At 36.1% G+C, this 26,559-nt stretch overlaps 1 protein-coding gene across 1 annotated transcript in view; it reads right to left on the bottom strand.

The window, feature by feature from the left end:
- The window catches only part of LOC107292233 (E3 ubiquitin-protein ligase parkin-like), a gene marked incomplete at both ends in the record, with an annotated part of 106,499 nt that overhangs the window by 11,485 nt on the left and 68,455 nt on the right, over positions 1 to 26,559 (bottom strand). The window contains one exon of the mRNA XM_015821306.1: positions 10,404 to 10,614. Coding sequence (XP_015676792.1) covers positions 10,404 to 10,614 — 211 coding nt within the window. The remainder of the gene's footprint in view (positions 1 to 10,403; positions 10,615 to 26,559) is intronic.

The raw sequence follows: 26,559 nt of genomic DNA, 5'->3' as shown, positions 1-26,559 counted from the left end.
TTTCTTGGAACTTTATATAACTATTTGCATTTTACTCCCTGTAGTACAAGACAGAGAAATACAAACTCCGTGTTTAGACTGCAGCAAAATAAAATGTACTTTAGGCGTAACCAAATGATCTAGTGAAGAATAAACTGATAATCTTACAGTGCATGTCAAATATTTGTTGATTTAACGAAACTGATTTCTCATCCAAAAATGCTGACATAAAGCCAAAGTAAAAAAAAATACATAGATTTTTTTAGTAGAAAATAAATACATTTTTTCTAATATGCCAGAATAATATGACTTGTTACCTTCTTTGGAAGCCAACTTACAACCATCATTATTCTATAGTATAGACATTCAATATTCTAGCAACCAATATTAGTGCTGATAGGAATATTCAAGTATTTGCACTAATATATATTGCTTAGAATCTCTTTATGTGGAATCAAGAAAATCATATATAAAGTCAAACATTATACTTATTAATCTTCTTCCATTCACAGTGCAGGAATAGTATATAGTATATCAGCTCTATGTAGCTACCTGCATGCCATAGACCTTGAATCTTATACTGTATATTATAACAGATAGAATAAAGCAATATGCATGGAGAACGGCATATGAACAGAATGACACATTAATCACACTTCCTTTTTTCATACCTCTCTCTATTAGTATTATTATATTAGCCTTAGTGGTATATGAGCTCATGCATTTTTCTAATCTATACCCCACAGACACAATTCACCCTACTTCCTTCTTACATAGCATCGTGTATACTCTCAAGTTTCTTATCATGCGTAAATTTCCTCATGGTTATACGAGTACAACTGAAATAACATTCCATTTATATGTTCAGTGTTGGGGGTTTGGCAAGAGAAAAAATAGCATTTTTTAAAAAAAATGATATAAATGTAAAAATCAAATATAAAAATAATATATTTTAAGGTTCTAATGTTCTACATTGTTTTTGTGTGTTTGTGTTATTGACTGCTCGGTTGGGAAAGGATTAACAATACTAACAATAAACTAGGAACAATGAATAAGATTCATCAAGACATCAAGGGTAAAGGTGAGGAACAGACACAATTAATCACTGTGCCTCTGGGCAAAGCCAGGTCTTTGGCGCTGCTTTAAAGGCAACTGGGTCAAGGCCCAAAGTCAAGGCCATAGTTCTAGAAGCTTTAGGCAGCATTTTAGTCAATGCAATTTTCAGCACTTTTTTACTAAGTTTTCCTCTTAACAATCCAAGGGACAACAATTTTTATGAAGAATGAACACTTCTATCCAAGATTTTAGTTCCATTCCTATGTTCTATTTCATTGTTTATATTCGCCCAACACCATCTTTAAGGCATAGGACTGATATATAAGACCTAGTAGTTTGGAACTTGGTAGTTCCCTCCCACAACCTTTTTTCTATTAGGCTAAACGATTAATCTATTAGGCTTTTGCACTTTTTCTTTCTCACTTACTAACAGGTGTCCAAACTAGGTATTGCCTGTTCTCAAGCCAAATGTTAGCTAGAGAGTAAAACTTTAACACTTTGTTCCCACAATGCTCTTTGATATGTTGGTGTCCAGGTAGTGTGTTCCACTGTGCCTGCAGTTTAAATACAACTCTTTGTTCCTATACAAAGTCCAGGTTGTGAGAGAAGCAATGAATATAAAACTTTAGCAGGACCCTAAATTAACACACCTCATACAAATATTATTGTCCCATTTGGAATGGGGTATCCTGCACTTTCTTTAGTAATTCAAAAAAGAAAAAACTTAACTGCACAAGACAATCCTGGCAGTCTTTTTAATATTTTGGACTTGTCCTACATTTACAGGTAGTGCTTGATGTATGACCACAATTGAGCCCAAATTTCTATTGCTAAGACAGCTGTTAAGTGAATTTTTCCTCATTTTATGACAATTCTTGCCATAGTTGTAAAATGAATCACTGCAGTTGTTAAGTTAGTAACAGGGTTGTTAAGTGAGTCTCGCTTCCCCATTGACTTTGTTTGTCAAAAGGTCGCAAAAGATGATCACAAAACCTCAGGACACTGCAACCATCATAAATATACACCAGTTGCCAGGCAACTGAATGTTGATCACATGACCACTGGGATGCTACAAGGGTAGTAAGTGCAAAAAAAGGGTTATAAGTTAATTTTTTCAATGGTGTTGTAACTTCAAATGATCATTAAATGAATGGTTGTAAGTTGATGACTACCTATATTTCTATGTACGGCTTATTTAATTCAACCTACTCAAGTCATGCAGTGCTTGTTTATTGTGGCCAGAGGGGTTCCTGGGATGGAAGACTGAAGAACACTGAGAATCTATGTCAAGAGAGTATAATCCTATCAGGCTGTGCTCTAGGGTGCTAGAGGTGAAAGTCATACCAGCTGCACAGCTAAAGCAAGCTGGAGCCTATAATAGGCGGTAGCAATATAGGAAGAAATTGGAGGCAGATGATCACTTTAATAATAATGGCAAGGGCATCGATTCATACGGCATGGGAGAAGATAACAGGAAACCCTTCTTATATTTTACCAAGAAACCTACAGGTGGTCATTGACTTATGACGGCATATCTGTCAAGAAATATGAGATAGATTTAATTCCTCCCCATCCCGCCACGCCCCAGGCAGAGGCAAAGATCATCTTTTAAGGCTATGTTGTTACATCACTTTTTGATCCTGGGAGGCAAAAAAATGAATCTACCCAGGGCGGAGGGGAGAAAAAGGGTATTTATGTATATAGGTTTGCATGTTTTCTCCTTAAGTAGGGTCAACAAATGACTTAATAGTCTAGATTTGGTCTTTCATAATATTCTAACTAGGTTTCATGCTGTCTTCAAAGATTGGACTGGGGATTGTCATCAAACATAAATCTGGGGAAGGTTGCTATATATGTTAATAAATATTGCAATCAATTGGTCACAAAAAGCACATAATAATGATCCTCAGTTACAGCATTGGGATGAAGGTCATGATATAATACCATAGGCCAGGATGCCCAACCCTGTGATCTTTGACTACCATGGCTGGATGGGGAATTCTGGGAACTGAAATTCACAAGTCTTAAAGTTGCCAAGGACGAACACTCCTACCATAGACTAAGGAGGAAAAGATTGAGGCTCACACTGTTTGAGGAGAACCTTAAATTTATTTAGTCTAATGCTGTGTTGAGGATACCACTAGTTAACGCTGTATAAATATTCTGCAGTTTTTCTGGAAAGAAAAAAGACTCCCAGTGGAATTAGATTATGGTGAACCACATAACAAATTATTTGGGGGCGGGGGAAGGAAAGAGTTTCAAAACCACTATCAAAGAGCTTTGAAGAATCATTGCGCTAAATAAGTCATGTGGGAAACAAAATAAATGCCATGAAGCCTAATGCAGCCTCCACAGAAATCTGCAGCATTAAATTTTATATTAACATATAAATTATTCACAAAAATCTGTAACACTTCCTCGTAAGGGTCAGTGATAAATACTTGATGGAACATAAAAGCCATAGACATGCTTATAAATTAGTAAGTATGTTATGAATGGTATTATAAACCGTTAATAAATTGTAATGGTGTTAAATATTCATAACAGTTGTCATAGAGGACATCTGCGTATCAATGGATCTATGATGTATCACAGGCATTGAAAGATAGATTCACACCACAGCACCAATAAAGAAAGTAAGCAATTGGTTTGGCGGTCTTTCAAGGTCATTTAGAAGAAAGACAAGGATGTCCACCAGCTGGTTAGAATTTTGTACGAAATGATGACATAGAAATAGTAGATGACCTAGAAATAGTCTACAAATTATGGAACTTCAAAAGCAAGATCTATTGTTGAAAGAAAAATCTTCATCAGGGTCCAGTCCAAGCCGGGAATAAACAACATGGAGACTGCTTTAGAAAGATGGTGGTAGTTTATTGAAGAGGAGAGCCAGACAGAGAGATGGCTCTGGAAAAACTGACCACATGGAGCAGATTGTGGGATTTTATACCTTCTGGGGCTCTTGAGGTTGTTTCCTGTTCCTGTCTGAGGCTTTATATTTCCTGTGTCACGTACTTTGCCCTGAATCTGAATTTGCCCTGAATCTGAATCTGAATTGGTGGGTTAATCCTATTACGTCTTTTGTCCTTAGAATTTAGGTGTCCTTAGAATTTAGGTAGATTTTAGGTGTCTTTGTCTTCCTAATTTCTAGCTTCCTGAATGGATTATTGAATTTGCATTTCTAAAAGCTGGCCTCTGCCTAGGAGCTGAGGATGATTTCTGGGGGCTGGTTTCTGTTTTTTTAAAGATCTTCTCCATTATTCCTTTGGGGAAATATATTCTGCCTTTTTAATATTCCCCAAAATATTTCTTTCTCTGGCTTCTTCCCACACTATTATTAGTCCAAATCTTCAATTTATGAGCTTAATTCTCCAAATCCTATTGATTATTTAATTGTGTGCTCAGGCAATAGCAGTGATAATTTTCTGTTATTAATTTTATTAACCAGGACTGACAGTAAAGAACTTATTTTACCACAATTAGAATTATATTTTTGCTGTGAACATGTGTGTGTTTACTGTAAGTCAGTTGATACACCCACTCCCAAAAGTCAACAGTGTTTATGTGATTCTGTGAATGCTGAAAAATCAACCCCAAATCCACAGCATCTGTGGTCTGATTCAGAAAGGAAAGGAAAGATGAATGACAACTTCTCATAGACAATGATCTATGGAAAGAGTCAGCAAACATTTTTCTGTAAAGGACCAAATCCTGGCCCTCCATGGGCATGGCTAATAGGTCTGCTGGCCAAGGATGGTGCTGGTCCACCAACAAAGAGGCTGTTGATAAGTTCCCCCTCCCCCGATGCACCTCCCCTAGCTCCACTCTTCACTCTGGAAGCTAGGATGAATTTCAGGCTTGGTGATTTGCTGCTGCTCACCTGCCCGATATTCTTATCCCACAGACCATGCTGTGCCAAATTGGTCCAAAGGCTGTAGTTTCCCAACTCCTGCTCTATTGTAATGCAAAACCCTCCTATGCAAGACCAAAGGACTTAGAATGATATTACAGAAAGAAATACTGAGGATGGGGCATTTTTGGTTCATTCTTCTTGCTTGTTATGAAAGTTTAAAGTTCTTGCTGCTTTATCAGAAAAAAAATTAGCAAGTTTATTCCTTTGAAACTATAGTGCAATGTTTTTTCTTTAATCTGAAACTAGTTAGGACAAAATATATACATATTATATTTTAGAAAAGAATGAAATTCATAAGCTAAAATGGGCAATCCTATGAGTTGGTATAGCCACAGCTAAAGGAACAATCTTAGATTGTATGGAATATCTCTATCTCTATCTCTCTATCTCTCTATCTCTCTATCTATACACACACAGAGAGAGACAGACATACACACACAATGACAAGGTAACAACATATGCATCATCATACAAATTATGTACTTGTATACTATCTTCATTAATTAAAGCCTTATTAATTAGATCATGACATCATAATACTCCTATTGTCACCTCCCCAACTTCTCATGCCCAGATTCCTGCATTTTTGTAGATTTGGGGCATTCCTGATTCTAGGTCAGACACATTTTAATGGAATCTTCCCTCTTGATCTGTATGCTGCTGTAATTTAAGACAATTCCTTGTCTATCTTTTGATTCAGGCAGAAACCATCCCAGTCTTTGAAACTCTCACAAAACACTGAAAGCACCCAAGGCAGTTTAAGTGGCCCATTATCAGGCAGGATTACCAATACGAACTGCTTCCATTCTTAAATGAAAGTGCCATGCAAAATATTCCAGAACCCTGCTTGTCTATTGGAGATTGGATTTGCCATTAATTGCACCTTCCATTATAGGTAGTCCTCGACTTATGGACACAATTCAGCCCAACCTTTCTGTTACTAAGCAAGACAATCGTTAAGTGATTTTTGCCCCATTTTAAGACCTTTCTTGCCATAGTTGTTAAGTGAATCACCAGAGTTATTAAGTTAATAACACGGTTGTTAAATGAATCTGACTTTCCCACTTACTTTGCTTGTCAGAAGGTCACACGTGGTAATTACATGACCCCAGGGCACTGCAACCATCATAAATATATGCCGGTTGCCAGGTGTCCAAATTTTGATCATGTGACCATGGGGATGTGGCAACATTCGAAAATAAAATGTCACTTTTTCGGTGACATTGTAACCTTGAACGGTCACTAAATGAATGATTGTAAGAAGAACTACATGTTATACATGTCATACATGTTACAGGAGGATAAAAATGCAAAAGGCTAGCAAATTTATTCTTCCACATAAACAAAAAAAATGATCACAGTGGTCTTCTATTACCTTTCCACCAAAAACAATCCCAGTTAAGAAATGAGATGCAAATTAAATCTTGTCAAATTATGAGATGTTTTAATCACTGGCAATTTAGCTGAGAATCTTGCAAAGAATTTCAGGCCTGATTCAAAAGTACATTGATCTCTTTGGCAAGCATGTAAAAACTGAACGAAATGGGAAATAGGACCCTTGTAATTATGAGGTTCCCAGCACTAGCATGGACTGCAATAAATTACAAAGTCTGCATTCCATTTGGCGAAATAGACTCAATTTATCATTTTATTTTAAAGAGATTCCATTATGCTAATGTCTTACAAAAGCACTTTCTAGTCTTTCTAGAAGGTCAACAGGGGACACAAATTATGAGATTTAGAAGTATGTCAGAGAGCAAAGCAAAAGTACTAAGTTTTAATAAAGGAAGACATAAACATGGCTACTTTCAACAATTTTATAAAAATACTTTTTGTAGACATATCAATAGATATAGATGTATTTCCTATTTTCACTTGTCACTTGTTAATAATAGAAGCTAGTTAATTAAAATGAGGTTTACTTTATAAAATATCATTTCCCACCACACAAAATTTAAGAAGGCCCGATTTTGGCTCTGTGTGTGGCACATTGCCCAGATACGCACAACCCAAGAATAATAAAATATTATGCCTTGGAATGGAAAACAGTTTGTCTCTAAGAGCTGAAAAGAAATATGGCTTCTAAATGTAGCATTTCAACAAATAGACATTTCCCTGAAAAAGATAAATCTTGTACATCTTTCGCTGCCACAGGAAGAAATCAGGATCTATTTAAATGCATTTTTATATAATAGGATAATTCCTAGAATGTAGAACAATTGCTTAGTTAAAGTACTGCAGATAATGCTTATTATAGTTGCTTTGTTAAAAATAGAATTGGAATAGTATTAATAGAGTCATTTTGAATCAAGTGTCATGCAAGGTGCCATATACATGACATGTAATGAAAATAACAATCTGTTTCTATTAATGCATTAAGGTTTTCAAAAAGCAGCATATAACATAGGTATCCTTATGGAAAACAGTGTACAAATTTAATGTTTGGAGATAAGGACACAGATTTTTAAACTGTATGAAAATGTATGTGTATATTTTAATTTAAATATTTAAATAAATATCAAATTTAAAGGTGAATCAGTCAGAATACAGGACAGATTTTTTTTTATGCCTTCAAGTCAATTTTGACTCCTGACAGTCAAGTCACTGGAGCAGTCACTGCAGTTTTCTTGGCAACATTTTAGAAGTGACCTTCCTAGGATTATGAAACAGTGACTGGTTAAGGTCCCCAGTTGGCTTTATGCCTAAGGTAGAACTAGAACCCACAGTTTTCCAATTTCCAACCTGATGACTTAACCACTGCACCAAACTGTCTCTGTATAGGGCAGAATATAGAAAATAAAATAGATTCAGCTATCGAAAGAACTGTATACTTTAAAATAAAAGCATTCTTCAAGAGCACAAAATACCACTAATGAATGAAGAATCTTTGACGCTAATAAACTGTGAGCATGAGATGATTATTTCTGCTTAAAATGGACAACCCTAATTCCTTTACCTCAAATTCATATCTCTCTCTCTCTCTCTCTCTCTCTTTCTCACACACACACACACACACACACAATCCTCATATCTTTTCTTTGCCTTCTCAGTTCTTTAATGTTATTTTATTAGCTGAAAAGGGATTCTTCTATTCTTTCTTGAAGAAGAAATAAAAAAAAAATCCCCAAAGATTATGTTCTTATATTTACAAGCAGTAGGTTTAATCTGTTCGGTATTGAACAAATTAATCTTTTTATTCAGAGATCAAATGATCTTTCGCTGATGAAAAAGAACTGCAATTTATCAACCTGGATCATATTAATGTAAAGAAAAAATGCACATACTATATATTTCTGTTTCTTGTGGCCACTATCTTGGGGAAAAAAACATGTGATTTATGAAAAAAAATGCTTATCACTAAACCTACAGCTTGATAAAACTTCAGAAGATGACCCAATATAATATGGGTACTGAAGAAAATTCACCTATTTCCTGAAATGATTATTTCAGACCAATAAGCTTGGATGTGCGTTGATTTAATTGCAATCCATCATGTTCTTTTAATCCTTCAAATGTTGGTTAATCCATGCAAGATTAGTACAAACAAGCAAGTTCTTCATTTGAAATGTTTGTTCTAACAAATAACCCTCTCTGTACTGAACTTAAGGATTTACTTAAGGATACGAGAGGATAAATTCTTAGGCATCCTGTTTTTAACGAAGGAAGATGAAAACAGTCACACACAGCAGCAACTGTGCTGTTGATATATACATGGTTCATTTGTTGAGCGTTTATAGCTGCTCCCATTGCACTATATCACAACAGAAATGCATGCTTTACCCGAGGCCCTTTAGATGGATCAGTGCTCCCATTTTGATGGAGTTCTCAAGAAAAAGATATCTACTTCTTCCTTCCCCCACCAAATAAAACCCACAGGTCTTGAATATTCAGATCAATGCAATATTAAAATCAGTAAGAAGAAATGAGCATCATATTGTTTCTTGACCTGAAAGTAATTTGACAGTGTAAATTTGAACATGTGACAAGCAATACAGTAATTTGGATTGCTTTTTTGCCTTAGGCAAATTGAGTCTCGGAACATTTTTTTTTTTGTAGATGCTCAATAACTAAACCAATTTTTAGCCTTTTGTAAGAATCTTTCTTCTTGTAATTCCAAGAAGCTACTGTCAAGAGATTATTTTGCTCTTTATCTAGCTCAGCTGTATTCAGTTCCAGCTTGAACCTCCTATTAGATGCTATGTACAATTTTTTTTAAAAAAAATCATTAGACAATGCTAATAACTTATTCATGTTAAGAAATGAGTATATAAATATGCAGTTTTGATATGACTATGGAAAAATCCTACTTAATAGATAAATTTAATAATATAGTTAGAATAATAAATAACCAGTTAGATGAGGGCTAAAATAGGTGTGGAAACATGTGTTCATATTCGTTTTTTCTAATGCTTATGTCTAATAGTTTCAATTCTGTTCTTCCCTGATGTATAAATTGAGCAACTCAGTTTGGAGATAGCAGCCAAAAGTTACATCCAGCCCTTGTTTGAACAAGTTGCTCGCTAAGAGCTACACGCAATGCTGGAATGAGGTTGCCAATACAGCATGCTATTTGGACACTCCAAAGAATCTCAGTCCAGATATAGCTTTAAATAACATTGTTCTTTTTCTTCTGGGCTTGAGTGATATAACTCTAGAGTCAGTCCTAATTTGTAAAATTTTGTTTTTTTAGGACATCTCAACTAATTCAATGAAATGATCCATACATTTTCTAGATTCCAGTGTTTCCCAAATATCTTCTGTGTAGCTATCAAGAAGATTCAAGTAAACTTCTTTTGTTCAGTCTAAAATATTTCCGTCTATCTTCAGAATCTACCTCTTGTTAAATTCTAAACAATATCTTGTACTAGAACTGAATGACTCTATCTCTGCTAATTAAAAAAAAATAAAGAGTAAGATGAGATTAGAGAAAATAGTTTGTTTCTTGGGTTGACAACAAGAATTAAACAAAGAAAATTAAATATGTATGCATAAGACTATATTGGACTAGTGACTCCCAAATAGATCTTGGGTATTATACAATTCCAAGAGATAATTCAGGTAAACTTAGAACCATCACAAAATGCCTCGGTTAAAAAGAAAAATAATGAGGCGAAAGGAATTTTGAAAATACTGTGTCTAAATTTTAATAACTTTACAGAAAAGAATATAATTCAGCAACAGCAGGACCAATCTCAATAACGTCAAAATGATGACAGGTACAATGTTGTCAGCTAACCAATGTTGCATATTTGCATTTCAGCCTCTGATGCAAATACATTGCATGGCATTTGTGTGATGATGCCATCAGGCCCGTGTCATCATTTTTCCCATCATGCACATGTATGCCATGAATTTGCAGCTACACAGAAAGCTTTACAAGAAATTTAAAAAAATGCAAACATGTCTATTTTGAATGGGTAGATTCATGTTGTTCAGCTGATCTTTAATAACTTACCTGAATTATTAGGTGGAATAGGGATTCTGTTGTCCAAAATCACAGCAAGTCCCAATGAGTCAGACGGTAAAAGGTTGGTACTAAGATCCACACGAGTGAGACTCGTGGGTTCCCTTCCATTGCTCAATAGGAGGAGCCTGGGATTTTCATTCTCACTCTTCTGCCGATTCTGAACAATATGAACAATACTTTGCTGGGGTAGATCACAGTTCTGGAAAGGGGAAAAAATCAAATTCCCATACATGTTAGAGTTTGAAGTCTTCATTATCATCTCATCTTTTTTTTTTTATACAATTCTCAAATACATTTAATATAGAGTGAGTGGCCAAGGGTCGGAATGGCTGACAACAATGACTCTTAAGAGTAATGAATCTTAAGAAAAAGTGACCAATGTAAATTGTCAAACAGGGCATTACTTCCTTCACCAACAAGGTCAAAATATTTGGACATTTCTATACCTTAAACAAAAACCGTTGAAACCAATCAACCTTGCTAAAATGTTTTACATAAAGATAATAATAATAATAATAATAATAATAATAATAATAATAATAATAACAACAACAACAACAACAACAGTAGTAGTAGTAGTAGTAGTAGTAAAGTTGGAAGGGATCTTGGAGGTCATCTAGTCCAACCCCCTGCTCAGGCAGGAAACTCTATACCATTTCAGACAAATGGCTGTCCAGTCTCTTCTTAAAAACTTCCAGTGTTGGAGCATTCACTGCTTCTGGGGGCAAGTTGTTCCACTGATTAATTGTTCTAACTATCACAAAATTTCTCCTTAGTTCTATGTTGCTTCTCTCTTTGGTTAGTTTCCATCCGTTGCTTCTTGTCCTGCCTTCAGGTGCTTTGGAGAGTATAGTATAGTATAGTATAGTATAGTATAGTATAGTATAGTAGAGTAGAGTAGAGTAGAGTAGAGTAGAGTAGAGTAGAGTAGAGTAGAGTAGAGTACAGTACAGTACAGTACAGTACAGTACAGTACAGTAGAGCTGGAAAGGACTTTGGAGGTCTTCTAGCCCAGCCCCCTGATCAAGCAGGAGAACCTATATCGTCTCAGAAGGGTGGATATCTAGTCTCTTCTTAAAAATCTCCAGTGATGGAGTGCCCACGATTTCTGAGGTTAAGCTGTTCCACTGGTTGATTGTTCTCACTGTTAGGAAATTTCTCCTTAGTTCCAGGCCTGTTTTAGTCTCCAAGCCTTTGATCATCTTAGTTGCTCTTCTTTGAATTTTTTCAAAACTCTCAACATCTTTTTTGTGGTATGGTGACCAAAATTGGCTGCAGTATTCTAGGTGTGGTCTTACTAGGGCTTTATAAAGCGGTAATAGTACTTCTTGTGATCTTAATTCTATACAACCCAGAATTGTGTTAGCTTTTTTGATTGCTGCTGCACACTGCTGGCTCATAGTCAAGTGATCGTTCACTAGGACTCCAAGGTCCCAGTTACTGTTTTTGAGCCAGGTCTCGCGCAATCTGTATTTATGCCTTTGGGTTTTCCTGCCTAAATGTAAGACTTTACTTTTCTCCACATTGAAACTCATTTTGTTGGATAGGGCCCATTGTTCAAGTTGGTCAAGATCTTTTTGGAACCTGTGTTTGTCTTCTGGGGTGTTGGCTATTCCTGCTAGTTAAGTGTCATCTGCAAATTTGATGAGTTCTCCTTCTATTCTCTTATCTAAGTCATTGATGAAGATATTGAAGAGTACTGGGCCTAAGACGGAACCTTGTGATACCCCACTGCTTACTTCTCTCCAGGTGGATATAGTGCCATTGAGGATTACTCGTTAAGTATGATTTGTTGGCCAGTTACAGATCCATCTGGTAGAGATGTTGTCTATCCCACCTTTTCTTAGTTTACCAAGGAGTAGGTTGTGGTCTACCTTGTGAAATGCCTTACTGAAGTCTAGGTATACTATGTTCACTGAGTTTCGCTGGTCTACTAGTTTAGTTACTTTATCGAAGAATGAGATGAGATTGGTTTGACATGATCTATTTTTGACAAACCCGTGCTGGCTACTAGGCAGGTTGTTCCACTGGTTAATTGTTCTAACTGTCAGGAAGTTTCTCCTTAGTTCTAGGTTGCTTCTCTCTTTGCTTAGTTTCCACCCGTTGCTTCTTGTCCTGCCTTCAGGCACTTTGGAAAATAGCTTGACTCCCTCTTCTTTGTGGCAGCCCCTGAGATATTGGAACACTGCTATCATGTCCCCCCCCCGTCTTCTCTTCATTAAACTAGACATACCCAATTCCAGCAGCCGTTCCTTATATGCTTTAGCGTCCAGTCCCCTAATCATCTTTGTTGCTCTTCTCTGTACTCTTTCTAGAGTCTCAACATCTTTTTTACATCACGGTGACCAAAACTGGATGCAGTATTCCAAGTGTGGCCTTACTAAGGCATTGTAAAGTGGTATTAACACTTCACGTGATCTTGATTCTATTCCTCTGTTAATGCAGCCTAGCACTGTGTTAGCCTTTTTGGGTTTTGGCAGCACACTGCTGGCTCATATTTAGGTGACTGAGATGGCAAAGGTTGATTCACCAAACCTTGTGTTTGAAAAGTATCACTGGAAAGTGAATGGCAAAGTTTTATATGGGCCCACTAGGCCACTTTATTCAAAAATTATGCAAGAGTACTTTTAATTTGTGCTTCTTCTCCTGGAACCTCAAAATGTAGAGATGATGTTTACGTCTAGGTGAGAACCAGCATTTTTAATTGGATTTAAATGGCAGGCAGTGTGGTGACTATAAGATGGGCATGATACTAGCACTAATATACTTTCCTGTCTAGCCATGGGGCCCTATGTAATGGTATATGAGGAAGAAGGAAGTAGGATGAAGAGGCAGAAATAGGGTGAAGACGCACGGCCTAGGGAATGGTCAGATAAAAGAGAAGGAACCTGTACTAACTTCACAGGCTATAGAGAAAGCAGACTTAAAAGATTCTGTTAATGTAGCCTTTTAATAAAGTAGAATTAGCTCATCTGGTTGTTTTTCCTGTTTGATCTACCTGGGAAGGCTGAATCAATCCTGCACATTTGTGATCCTTTCGCCCCATTTCTCAAGGCCTTTCTCACATACCACGTTCTCCACTCACGTGTCTAGCAGCTACTTTCCAAATCCCATCCATTTCTAATGGGCTTTTTGCAACAATTCCTTGTGAATGCAGTGATTTCAGTTTTTGTCCTGAAATCAGAGAATTATGGGGTGTCTCAAAAAAAAAACACCTTTGAATAAAATGTCCTTTAGTTGTAAAGACATAATTCTTCATACTAAGTGTCCTTTAGTGCTAAAGATATAATTATTATATAGAATCCATTACTGGCATAATTAGCAAAACCAACCTTTTCCTGGGAAAAATCATACAGCATAAAACTGAGCTTTGTTAGTCTATCTGATAATCCAGTTCTAGTTCAAATGGCCTTATTTTCTGTGATAAGAAGAGAAATCATATTCAAGTGGAAGAACAAATCTCCTTGTCTGTTCGGTATGCATTCTGTGGATTAATGCTTTGGAACCATTTTGGACATAGAATTGGAGAAGTGACATATAGAGAAAAAGTTTTTACATTAAAGTTTAAAAGTTTGTGAATACTTTATTCTTCATGTACTTTATTTTCAAGTACATGGATTTTGGATTGTGATCCTTCAGTTTCAGAACTGTGTTTGCCATAGTATCCCTGAGTTTACAAACTTTCCTGCTTGGGACAGATTTACTTCACAGAAGGTTGCAATAATAAAATATGCATATAAGAGTGAAAAACCCAACATTCTGTTACCTAGATAGGGTAGTATACAAATCCATTAATCTGATTCATTGATGTAACATGTCTATCTAATTGCGATTTAACACAAAATGTTGAATAATCAATGATGGATTCCAGATTTATCTTACTTATTGTAGGTGTACAGAGGGAAATGAGTCTGCCAGTACTAATTAAATAAATCTATTTTTATTTTATTGAATCAATTTTATTAATTAAATAAAAATAGGACATGGTAAATGTATAATGTATAATATGATAAGGTATACATTATACAAGGTAAATGTATAATAATGTATAATAATGTCATTTAAACCATAATATAGATAAGTAGCACAACATATGCAATCTAGACTAAAATATGAAACCATGCAATTTTTATATTTACCATTCCAACAAGTACAACTATAAGGTTTTTTCTTTTATGACACAATTAGCTTGTGTAACAATTGAGAAATTAATAACGACTACTAGAAAGATGAGGCTATAACACTAGACAAAGCTGTCACATATGAAGTAGCTTTTGAAACTGAAAGTTACACATCCACTTTAATGTAAAATCAATTCTCAGGTATAGAATTCAGAGAGACGTAAAGTAACACACTAAAAAAAGGGGAGAAACATAAAAGGCTTTCCATAGAGAAAAAACTAAAAACATCACAACTGATTGCTCTATTATTACTGTACTACCCTTTAAGACTTAGAGGACAGACTGCATGTTGTATCTTTAAACTGTGATTCACAGAAATAAAATCAATTAGGAAAAAACACCTGCATATCCACCCTGCCCTTTTCATTTTTGCTTAGAATTTTTGCTTAGATTTGTAAGAACTGGTGGCCAGAAGTCTAAATTACCAGTAGATGGCAGGAAATAGCAATTTCCATGTTTATTTGCTGTCATCTAGATTTTGCATTCTTGTTCTACTTTCACTGCATGGCCAAATGGTGACTGACAAGGCCTTAGAAAATGAGTCAAAAAGGCCTTTCCCACCCTTTCCTCACTCTTTTAGGAAAAATGGGATATTACAGAGCCTGAAGTCTAATGTAAATCCTGTCATTATTGCTTGAGACTAACTAGCATAAATAAGGACGCTATCTGAATCCATTAATGTATACGGAAACCCTATTCCTGTACAAAAATATAAAACAATTCACTGATTCCCAAATTACTTCATAACGTGGGAAATGGAGGACTGAAGACGGCTCCAAAAAGCTAAACTGATGACTGTGGTAGAATGAAGAACCAGGGAGTAGGACTTTGGTCATCTATAAGTGACCAAAGGAGAGGACTTTGGTCATCTATAAGTGCTCCTGATAGCTGCTCCTTACAAGGAAACCTCAAAATAGTGGTCTGCAGCAGATTTAGACTTCTGGGAGATGAGGGAATATCCAACTTGCTCAAACCATGGTTGGCGCCTTTGAAAAGAAACTAAGTTTGCATATTTTATTTTCCAATTACTTTGGGGAATTGATTTTTAGCTATTAGGAATCTTTAGGATCAGACAACTTTGATGACGTTGGGTGAGTTTTCTTTAGCAAAAGAAATGTTAACTACAAATTTAAGAACTTGGGTTCAATGTGGGCAATGGGCAACATGGGCAGTTATGTATGTTTCCAGAATAGTACACATGTGCTATTCTACGTGAGCAGCATTGGTTGTCAGTTTGTTTCTGGGTCCAATCAAGATGTTGGTTTTAACCTTTAAAGTCCTTCACGACATGGGATTGGGTTATCTGAGGAACCACTCTGCCCTCATTACATCTGCCTATCCCATTAGATCTGCAAAGAGGGCATGCTTCAGGTACTGCCTGCTAGGGACTTACACTTGGAGGATTCCAGGAGATGCACTTTCTCTACCATATTTGTGGAATATTCTGCTCCCTACCCCAAAGTGAAGTTATATTCATCCTTGTTAATGTTTCATAAGTCCCTAGGACCTGGTGATGTCAACAGCCTGGAGATCTCAGGGGGTCTGCTGATATTCTAAGATGCCTCTCTCCTAAACATGGTTGCATTGCTTATGAGATGGTTGGCAATATAAATTTGGAAAATAAATAAATAATTTTAAACACTAATTCTGGAATAAAAAGCAAAGGGGTGATTAAAACTTTGATTTTAGAATGTTACAAACAGATTAAGAGTCCAGGTAAATCTGAAATGAGATTTTGAAATTTATTATAAAGGATCCATTTGTTTCAATTTTTTTTATTAAAAAATGAGATTTTTTTTTATAATCAGAGAGAACTAGAGGACACTAAAGATTGCAATTAAAGGAAAAGAACATTTAAACTTGACTTACAATTACAGAATGAAGCAAAACGTTCTTAGACATATTGAAGGATATTTTTGAACAATTGACTCAGAAGTTAATTTTAGTAGTGCCAACAGAATGATCTGCCTCTATGGCAAGACTGCATCTAAAAAGTATTTTGGAAGAGGAACACATTTTACCTGACAAGGTAGAAAACTGAGTTTAAAGTCGATTTTCAAATGACAGTTTACAAAAATCACATGTAAAAAGATGTTACACTGGACCTACAAAAGAAACCAGCTGATGCCTCTATAAATAAAAGGGATATACAAGTGATAAACTAAGACAGTGACCTGGATAATTTTCCTATACTGTATTGGATTTACAAAACAAGTTTGTTAAAGTTTTGAAGAATCTCATGAGAAGGGACAAAGAAAAAATTGAAAAATATTAAGTTCTATGACATTATTTGAATGGACTACAGGATAAAGATTGTTAGAAGTAAAGGAGGGAATATAAAGTTGGTTTATTTGATCAAGATTAAAACAGATGAGTTATTATGTCTGGTAATCCTTAATGGGCACCAAGACTGAAATCACAAGGTATTAGGGATTTATTTACAGGTAAGAGGTGAGATATGGGGAAAAGATATCATTTGTTGTATTTTAAAAGAAGGTGACAAGTTATTAAAATTTATACCTGTGATAATATTGAGAACACTTCTTTATATATTTATTTTCTTTTTCTTTACTATACTCTTATTTTTCTTTCCTTTGTATTTGTATTTTTTATTTTTTCTTTCTTTTCTGCACCTTCTTCTCTTTCTTTTTATTCCTCTATCTTTTTTTCAGTTTGTATTAGTTTTTACTGTTGTAATCTTTAATAAAATTATAATAAACCAATTCCATAGTATTTTGCATGAGCTTGGATCTAATTATGCAGATTACACATATACCCTTTCGGAATTGTAGTGCTAGAGATCCTCAAATCTACACTGTTTTCAAGATGTAGTGCAGACATACCTAAGAGATCTCGTTAACTTTCTGCAAACATTTTCTTCATTTTTTAAAAAAAACAACAACATTAAACTTGGAATAAATGACCGTATTTGCACACTATTTAATCCAATATACAGAGATCAAAATAATAGCAAAAGTTATTGGTGAGAGAGTTACATTCACAAAGTAAAAAATTTTCTACTACATGCCAAGAACAATAATTTAAGCAACAGTTAGCAAAATAAAATCATGCCACAAAATATTAAAAAGCTTCTCAGTGCATCCGCGAGCAGTTTTTGTTAAACAATCTTTCCTGTTCTGTACTTTCACTTATTTTAAAGGTTAGTCAGAAAGATAAGAGATACATTTGTGTGTATGCAATATCTGCATGAAATTATTCATTGCTTTTCTGAGTTCAAAATGCCACAGGAGTTTTATAGCTTTCTTTCTGAGGAACTCTAGTAGCAATTGATAGTAAATTAAAGGAACCAAGTCTTAAAAACATACAATCATGAGGCTCTTAATCACTTTGAGGGACTATATGGAAATTATTTCCATAGAACTTTTTCACTCTTCCTAGGAGTGAATTATTTTTGCTATTCCAAAAATAAAGAGATAGAATTGATGGGTAAAATTAATAATGACATCTTCAAAGTTTACCTTAAAGGTGAAGAATAGCTAGTGTTCCAGAATACCTGTTCAAATAAATCCTCTATACATACTAGAATACAATGCATCTCAGCAATCAGTCAAAAGATATATTTATAAAAGGCAGGAACTGAGGATTTTAATGGACAATAATTAAACATTTAATTATAATTAGGGAAGACTAAAAGTTTCAAAACTTTATTATTTTTTATTTATTAATTTAATTTCTATACCGCCCTTCTCCCGCAGGACTCAGGGCGGTGCACAGCATATTAAAACAGATACACATATCAATAAAAATAAAAACCCCTCTAAAACCAAATTAAAACCAAATATTCTTCCTTGAATCCAAAAATGGCCAAAAATTCCCTTTGGAAGAGATTTTTTTTTAAAATTCTATTTCCTCCAATGCTCACATTTGATCCCAAGACCTTGGGGATCTTCAAGAATAGCATGGTAACTGCACAATTTGGGATCAATTACTGCCCAAGACCAATATTTTTTAATAACATGTTCATATTGTAAAAGCAGTCAAATTTAATCATTTATATAATTCTTATATCTTATGCAAAATATCCAACGACTTCTTAACTTACATCTAAGATCCTGTAAACCCATTTAGATGGTGCATTTGAAATTAAAGGCAGAATTCTATAATTCATCACAAACTGATTTTGATATTCTGCTTAGTTTTAACATAAGCTTGCTAGTGACATTAAGAACTGCCAGTCAAATACAGGTAGTTCTCGACTTACAACAGTTCATTTAGTGACCATTCAAAGTTACAACGGCGCTGAAAAAGAGATTTATGACTGTTTTTCACACTTACGACCATTGCAGAATCCCCATGGTCACACGATTAAAATTCAGACATCTGGCAACTGAATCATATTTATGACAAGTGCAGGGTCCTTGTGTCATGTGATCAACTTTTGCGGCCTTCTGACACTCAAAGTCAATGGGGTAGCCAGATTCATTTAACAGCCGTGTTAAATAATTTAACAACTGCAGTGATTCACTTAACAACTGTAGCAAGAAGGGTTGTAAAATGAGGCAAAACTCACTTAACAACCCTGTCGCTTAGTAACAGAAATTTTAATAATAATAATAATAATAATAATAATAATAATAATAATAATAATAATAATAATAATAATGTTGGAAGGGACCTTGGAGGTCATCTAGTCCTCATTTGTGGTCGTAAGCCGAGAACTACCTGTAACATAACCCTCGATTATCTCCATCAAACTGGTTGTGCAAAACCACATGCATATGTCACTGGATCTCCGGCATTTTGTCTTCTGTAGTACAAAACAAAAACTTAAGAATAATGTCAGGTTATACTTAGATGTGTTATTTACCAGACTGATTATAAGGATTGGTTCACCTTTTCAGAAATGTATAGTTCTATTTGCATGTTCACTCTCCCTACTGGTTCCATCTGCTATTCGGAACTTTTGGGGAAAGCCCCTGTTCTTAAAGATGGATATTGAAAGCATAAACAGGGGAGCCTATGACTTTAATTAGACTCATATTAGGAAACCGTTTCAAGCTGGGGCAGGGATGCAGGTTGTCTCCAGACAAAGAAGGGTTCTCGGAGTATGCAAAAGAACTCAATCTACTCAAGAGAATTAGATCAAAATGAAAGATTTCTGGTCAGAGAACTACTGTACATCCAAGTCAGTATTTTTGAATTCAACACTTCTCGAAAGGATGTGATAAATTAACTGACTTTAAAAGAAACTCCAGAGTGTAGACCAGTGGTGGCGAACCTATGGCACACGTGCTAGAGGCGGTACTCAGAGCCCTCTCTGTGGGCACGCACACTGTTGCCCCAGCAGAGTTCGCCAGAGTAGTGAGCACGTGGCATTTGGAAGCGACAGGGCAGGAAGTGAGCGAGCAAGCGGCATTGGCCTCCCTGGGAATGCCCTGGGGATGGTGAGGGACTGGCACCCACCGCCTTGGCCCTGGCCATGCCCACCCAGTCTGCTGTGACCACTGCAGCCACGCCCACCCAGTGGGCTACGCCACCATGCCCCCTCTGAGGGCACCACAGTGCTGATGCAGCCCTGGCACTTTGCGATAAATAAGTGGGTTTTGGGTTGCAGTTTGGGCACTCAGTCTCTAAAAGGTTTGCCATCACTGGTATAGACAGTAACTTTCCAGGAAGCAATTCCTTAAGAATGTGTTCTTCAAAATAAATCCCTTAAATATTTTTTGAACAAGAACTTACTTAAGTAAGCTGGACAATAAAAAGAGATAGTGTATAATGAATCCTCCACTACTGGAAGATTGAATTTAATGACCTCTCAGGTATTGTACAACTCTTGCCTATTGAAATTTGCAACTTAGTTGAGCTGCAGGGCTATTGTTAGTCCATCTACTTTGGGCCTTGTTCTAGCTCAATCAATCAATCAATCAATCAATCAATCAATCAGTCAGTCAATCAATTCTGTATATTCAATAAAAGAAAAGGCTAACTCTAATAACCACAAAGAGAAATTTTATTTTCACAAGTTTGTGTTAGGTTTTGCTTCGAAAACATTGAATTCAGAATGTTCCATTGTTAAAGTAACATTTCTGCAACGTTGGCAAGTTAGAAGTGTCCTTCATTCAATGTTCATTCTGATATTACTGTCCACCCTTGTGTTATCTCTAAAGAACAGCACAAGTAGATGAACATGAGCTACAAAATGCAATCTACCAAATGATACTCAGGATAACAGATTACGGAGGTTTGACATGAATGCTGCTGATTAGGCACACATGCTGCTCTTCTGGTTTTCTGCTGATGACTGACTAATGCGACAATCATTTACTGGAGATGAAAGATAGATCTAATTGGCAGTACCTGAACATTTTTTTCCACCAAAATCTGGCTCAAACACAAATATATCCTGTTTGAAAAAGTCCATGTTTCTGATGCAACTTATAGAATGCAATTCACATAGAGATGCTTTGTTACTTAGATCAAGGGTCAGAAACTGGGCCACACAAATAAGCAAAACCCCATCCGCGGGATGCAGGCAGCATATGAAATTACACCCCCTCAGATCCGCGGAAAAACCTCTCTCACAGAACCGGTCCCTGGTGCCCAAAAGGTTGGGGACCACTGACTTAGATGGTAGGAAAATATGGTTAATTAATACATATTATGTGAGAAGAATATAAAGGACAAATATCATGAATATATAGAAACAAAAATGGAGTCTCAATATAATTTCAATATCCATCAAACCTCTGATGACCAAAAATTGACATAAGATGAAGAAAATGCAATAAATGTTTCCATTTTATTTTAATTGTGTTAAGAGAGCAGTCATGGGAGTGATAACAGATTCATTGATTTATTAATTTTTAAATCACCATTGTGTTGCAACTCTTGGCAGTTTACAGGAATAAAAATAGCCACGATACAAATGCATGCATTAAAATAGTAAAAACATTAGAAGAACGTATTTAAATTAAATGATATCTCAAGAGCAGTTAATATTTGATGGCTCTATTTAACTAATCAAAAGCCCTTTGCGTGAACTCTGTTTTGGCCAAGTTCTGGAAAGCCAGCGAGCTTGAGGTAAAAAATAATAATAACTTCCTGGGGAAGATCATTCCTAATATAGTTCAGTGTCAACCTTACATTGGCAAAGTTCAAATACGTGGTGATTAATATCAACTGAAAGAAGCAAAAATAAGAAGTATGAGGGTAAAAGGGAAGATTTTAAAAAAGGTAATTTATTAAGGAACATGAGTTTTGGATTTAAGGTATTCTTCACCACATTTTATTCCTTTCTTCTTCCAAATAAATCAGGGCAGCTGACAAGTTTTCTTACTTGATCATCACTATAACTCCACAGATAATATGAAAGATGTAATCTGGCTCAAACATCGAAAGCCAAATCTTTCCATTCTAAGTTCGATATTTCATTAATAATTCCATAGTGTAGTGGCCCCCAACCTTTGGGGCACCAGGGACCGGTTCCATGGAGAAAGGTTTTTCTGCAGACCAGAGGGGGCGTGGTTTCACATAGTGCCTGCAACCTGTGGATGGGGCTTCACTTGTATACACAACCCGGTTTCTGGCATGCTACAGCCCGGTGCTAATCCAAGGACCAGGGGTTGTTAAAATCTATTTGCATTTTAGCAATTTTTACAATTATTTAAAAATATAAATGCTTTATAATTCTTGTAAGATTTTTCCCCCCACCGTAATGTTACTATATTAGGAGAAGACCGAGCAATTGTTGGTAGCATTCTCACCAGTGTAAAATCAGTATTTGCAAAATGAGGGGGGAAAGAAATATTTCTGGCCATTTGCAACTTTAAAACTAAATGGACTTAATTTACATTTGTTTCTGCTCAGATCAATCATCTATTCCATCTGATCTGCCACTAGATTTAGAAACTGATGGTGGCATTAGTATTTTCACAATGACATTAAAAACTAATCAAGCTGGTACTAAAAGGATCAGCACTGTAAGAGAGTACTAAATTCATATAAAACTTATTGACAACATTAGGCAATTATAACTACACCATCTCCAGACAGTAGATTTTTTTTTGCTATTCCTGTAACAAAGACTGTAAGACTAATTTCTTAGAGTCTTAAAGGACTATTTAAAAAAAACAGTTATATTGCTGTGTTGCATGCTATACTTCATTTTGATTTAGCACAGCTATCACTTTATTTCAATATTCTGTCTCTGATAACAAGAAATCAACCAACTATAATAACTGAATTAATATACAAAAAGAACTACTGAGAAACTTGTTAAAGATAATAGATCAGACCCTTTGCATGTTTGCTTCTTTCGTGACCTATAATCCCAATTCCTTATTTCACAAAGAAGATAAAGTCACATGTGAATTATTACAAAGAGCCACCACCAATGAAAACTAAAATTCAGATCCTACAATTAGGTATAATAATTTCAGAGAGAGATCTAGGGCGCATTCTCTGACAGAATATCTTACAGGTGTGAGGAGGTCCTTCGGGGGGGGGATGGTAGAGACCAGCACCAAACAGACTGCTCCATCGCTGGAGGTTTTTAAGAAGAGATTGAACAGCCATTTGTCTAAAATGGTATACCATCTCCTGCTTGAGCAGGAGATTGGACTAGAAGAACTCCAAGATCCCTTCCAACTCTATTTTTCCACCCCATCCCATCCCATTCCATTCCTTGTGTTTACTCTAACAAACTTATTTCCTACTTTACCACTTATTATAGTACTAAACCTATGCTATCTTATACTACACCTATACTAACATCTATGCCTACACTTACAAGTATTTCCTAAGCAGTCTATTCTTTTTTGTTGCTTGAGCTTATACCAAACTGTTCGGCCATCATGAAGCCACCTCCAAGTTGGGAACGAGGATAAGAAATTAAGCAAAGTAAATTAAACTTTGGAACATTTTCCATTAGATATTTCTCATTCCTGAAACATATTCAGTGGTGGGATTCAGCCAGTTCGCACTAGTTCGCCAGAACTGGTAGCTAATTTTTTGTTGCCCAGGCCAGAATGGACTTCCGGAAGCAGCATCCACACAGAGAACCGGTTACTCACATATTTGAATCCCACCACTGAACATATTCCAATATGTAGGAGAAATTTTTACATTGTGCTGGAAATATAAAATGCAGTTTCTTGCTCAAACCAGTCAGCATTTGTACATAATTTATTAATAAACAAATACCTTATTCTACAGCTTTCTCTTGCCTGCTGACTTTCTCATTTAGTGAACATTCAAAGTTACAACGGTATAAAAAAAAAAAGCTTACTGACCAGACCTTGCATTGTGACCATCACAGCATCCTGCCATTTGCATGCTTAGCTACTGGCTTATGATAAGTTAACAGAGAATGCAGAAGTAAAATCACAAGTTGCAGTCACATGATATCTCACTTAACAACTAAATGGGAAGTGACATCAAAAGCCCATTGTGGTCACGCTATTTTCTTCTTAGGGACTGTGGTGCTTAGTGATAAAGTTGTAGGTTTCAACTGAGACTGCTAAGTGAGATACCTGTATTTATCTAGATACTCAAATTTTATTTTGCATATAAGAGAACACACACAGCCAAGTATGCACATATGCTCAAACAGGGCGGATGCCTTGGCACTACTCAAAGCTGCTTAATAAAAAAAAAAAATCTATCAAGGGACAAAACGTCCTGAATTTCCCTTTCTTATCTACTTAATATTTAAATTGGTTCACTTCAATCCTTGTGCCAAAATACCATGTTTAAAATATAATCATAATTAGCAGTTTTAAAATGATTTATTGTAGTTATCACAATAGCAAATCATGGTTTGTGATAAGCTAGCAAACCAGACTTAGAAGGCTCATCTGGGACAATTGTAATCCACAGTTTTGCGTTTGAATGTGAAATACTGCCATTAGGACTGTTACCAACCTTTAGAGACTCCAACTCCATAGAGAACTAAGTGAACCATCAAGATATAAACAACTCTAACTGCTGAAATTTAGAAATAAAAGGCTTTGAATGTGAATTTCCTCAGCTCATAACTATGCAATGTATTCCAAAGGGATGTTATTCTGCTTGGCATACTAAATAAGATCTGAGTTTATCTGCAGTTATTTTTAAAGGATCTTTATTTTTCCAAACCCTACAAAAATTCAGGCCTATTCTAGAGATCAAATTGTCAGATCGGTCCTGGCACACTGAGCAGGAGGTTAGACTAGAAGACCTCCAAGGTCCCTTCCAGCTCTATTTGTGATCTGGTAACTTCTTAAGGGCAGCCCTTCTTTATGATGATATTTGTGCTCTCCCCATAGATATTGATTTGGGAGGCCACCTCCTCAGAGATGGTCCCTTAGGGATTCTAAGCCAGAAAGAGTTTTAAAGGTAACAATTTGTGAATTGTACACAAAAACACACTGAAAGCCAAAGCTGCTCATGGAGTAGAGGTCAGTGGTGGGATTCAGAACTGGTAGCTATTTTTTTGTTGCCCAGGCCCAGAATGGACTTCCGGAAGTGGCATCCACACAGAGAACCTGTTGTTCACATATTTGAATCCCACCACTGGTAGAGGTGTTACTTGCATGGCACTATTTACTACATGTGCTTCACATTCTGCACCAGTTAAAGTTTCCGAATGCTCTTCAAGGGTAGTCCCATGTCGAACACATTGCAGGAGACATGACACGAGCTTATGAAGGCATGAGGAACAGTGAGCAGAGTGTCCCAGTGCAAGAATGGGTGCAACGGCTTTCCTAGATAAGGATGCCACCTCCTCTTCAATCACAAGCCATGAGTGCAGGAAGATCCCCCAGATTACACATTGGGTCTGCCTGCGACGGGTTACCTCCTTATCCAATAGTGTTTTAATTTACCATATTTAATTCTAGTATGTATTTCATCATCATCATCATTATTATTCTCTGCTTCAACATTCAGCAGACAGGTGCAAGTAACAAAATAACTATCATTGTTATCAGAAGCAATAAAACGGAGTTATTTTTGGGACAGCATGTTATATATATATACACACACACACAAACACACACACACACACCAAAGTATCAAGAGGCTACTATAAATAGACTATTTTTTTCCCTTCATTTCACATCCTCCAATGATGCTTGTAATTGCCAATGCACTTTATAATGGAGTCAAAGGGAGTACATCCATTGCTACTCAAAACTCTAATTTTCTTGTTCTGTATTTGGAAACGTAAGCAATTATTTAGGTTCTAAATTATGGTTAATCGGTATCTAATTACCCACTAAAGAAGGAAATCTTCAAGGCTTACGTTGGTCAGGAAACTACTTCAAGATCCCCTATGTGCTGAATAAGTACCTAAATAGTTTACGAGTTGGCAGAAAATTGCATTATAAATAGTTGAGGAAATGGGAGGGACACCTAATGTTGAAACAAGAAAGGAACTGAAAGAAATAATGAATTTTCCTGAAATAACCTCCCCTTTCATGACCTCCTCGTGCAGCAGCTGCCTATCACTTCCCAAACAAGCAATGAATATTAAAATAAATAAAAATGTTGTGCAAGCCTAATCAAAGCTCTGGGCAGCCACTGTTTCCACAAATGTTTTCTCCTGCAAAACCCAGAATACCTTTTCACCAATCTTTTATCCAACGCAATCTTGCTCAGATTTCCCTTTTATCACCAATGTTCTTTCTTCAGTTTCTGCCTCTTGGGTGAAAGAGACATGAATATAATTTTATGCCCCAGTGTGGGCTGCATCTCCATCGATTGCAAGGGGAAGGGAGGGAAGAGGGGGGAATGATTGGAAGGATGTGCCATGACCCTGCAGAACCAGAGGAATGCTGTGGATATAATTTACTTGGACTTCAGTAAGGCATTTGATAAAGTAGACCACAACCTACTACTCGATAAGATAGAAAAATATGGGTTAGACAGCATCACCACCAGATGGATTCGTAGCTGGCTGACCGGCCGTACTCAGCGTGTGGTCCTCAATGGAACCGCATCTACATGGAGGAAAGTTTGTAGTG

Source organism: Protobothrops mucrosquamatus, unplaced genomic scaffold, assembly GCF_001527695.2.
Source record: "Protobothrops mucrosquamatus isolate PMUCROS unplaced genomic scaffold, P.Mucros_1.0 scaffold1299, whole genome shotgun sequence".
Taxonomy (NCBI): Eukaryota; Metazoa; Chordata; class Lepidosauria; order Squamata; family Viperidae; genus Protobothrops; species Protobothrops mucrosquamatus.
This window is presented reverse-complemented; position numbering and strand designations above follow the sequence as displayed.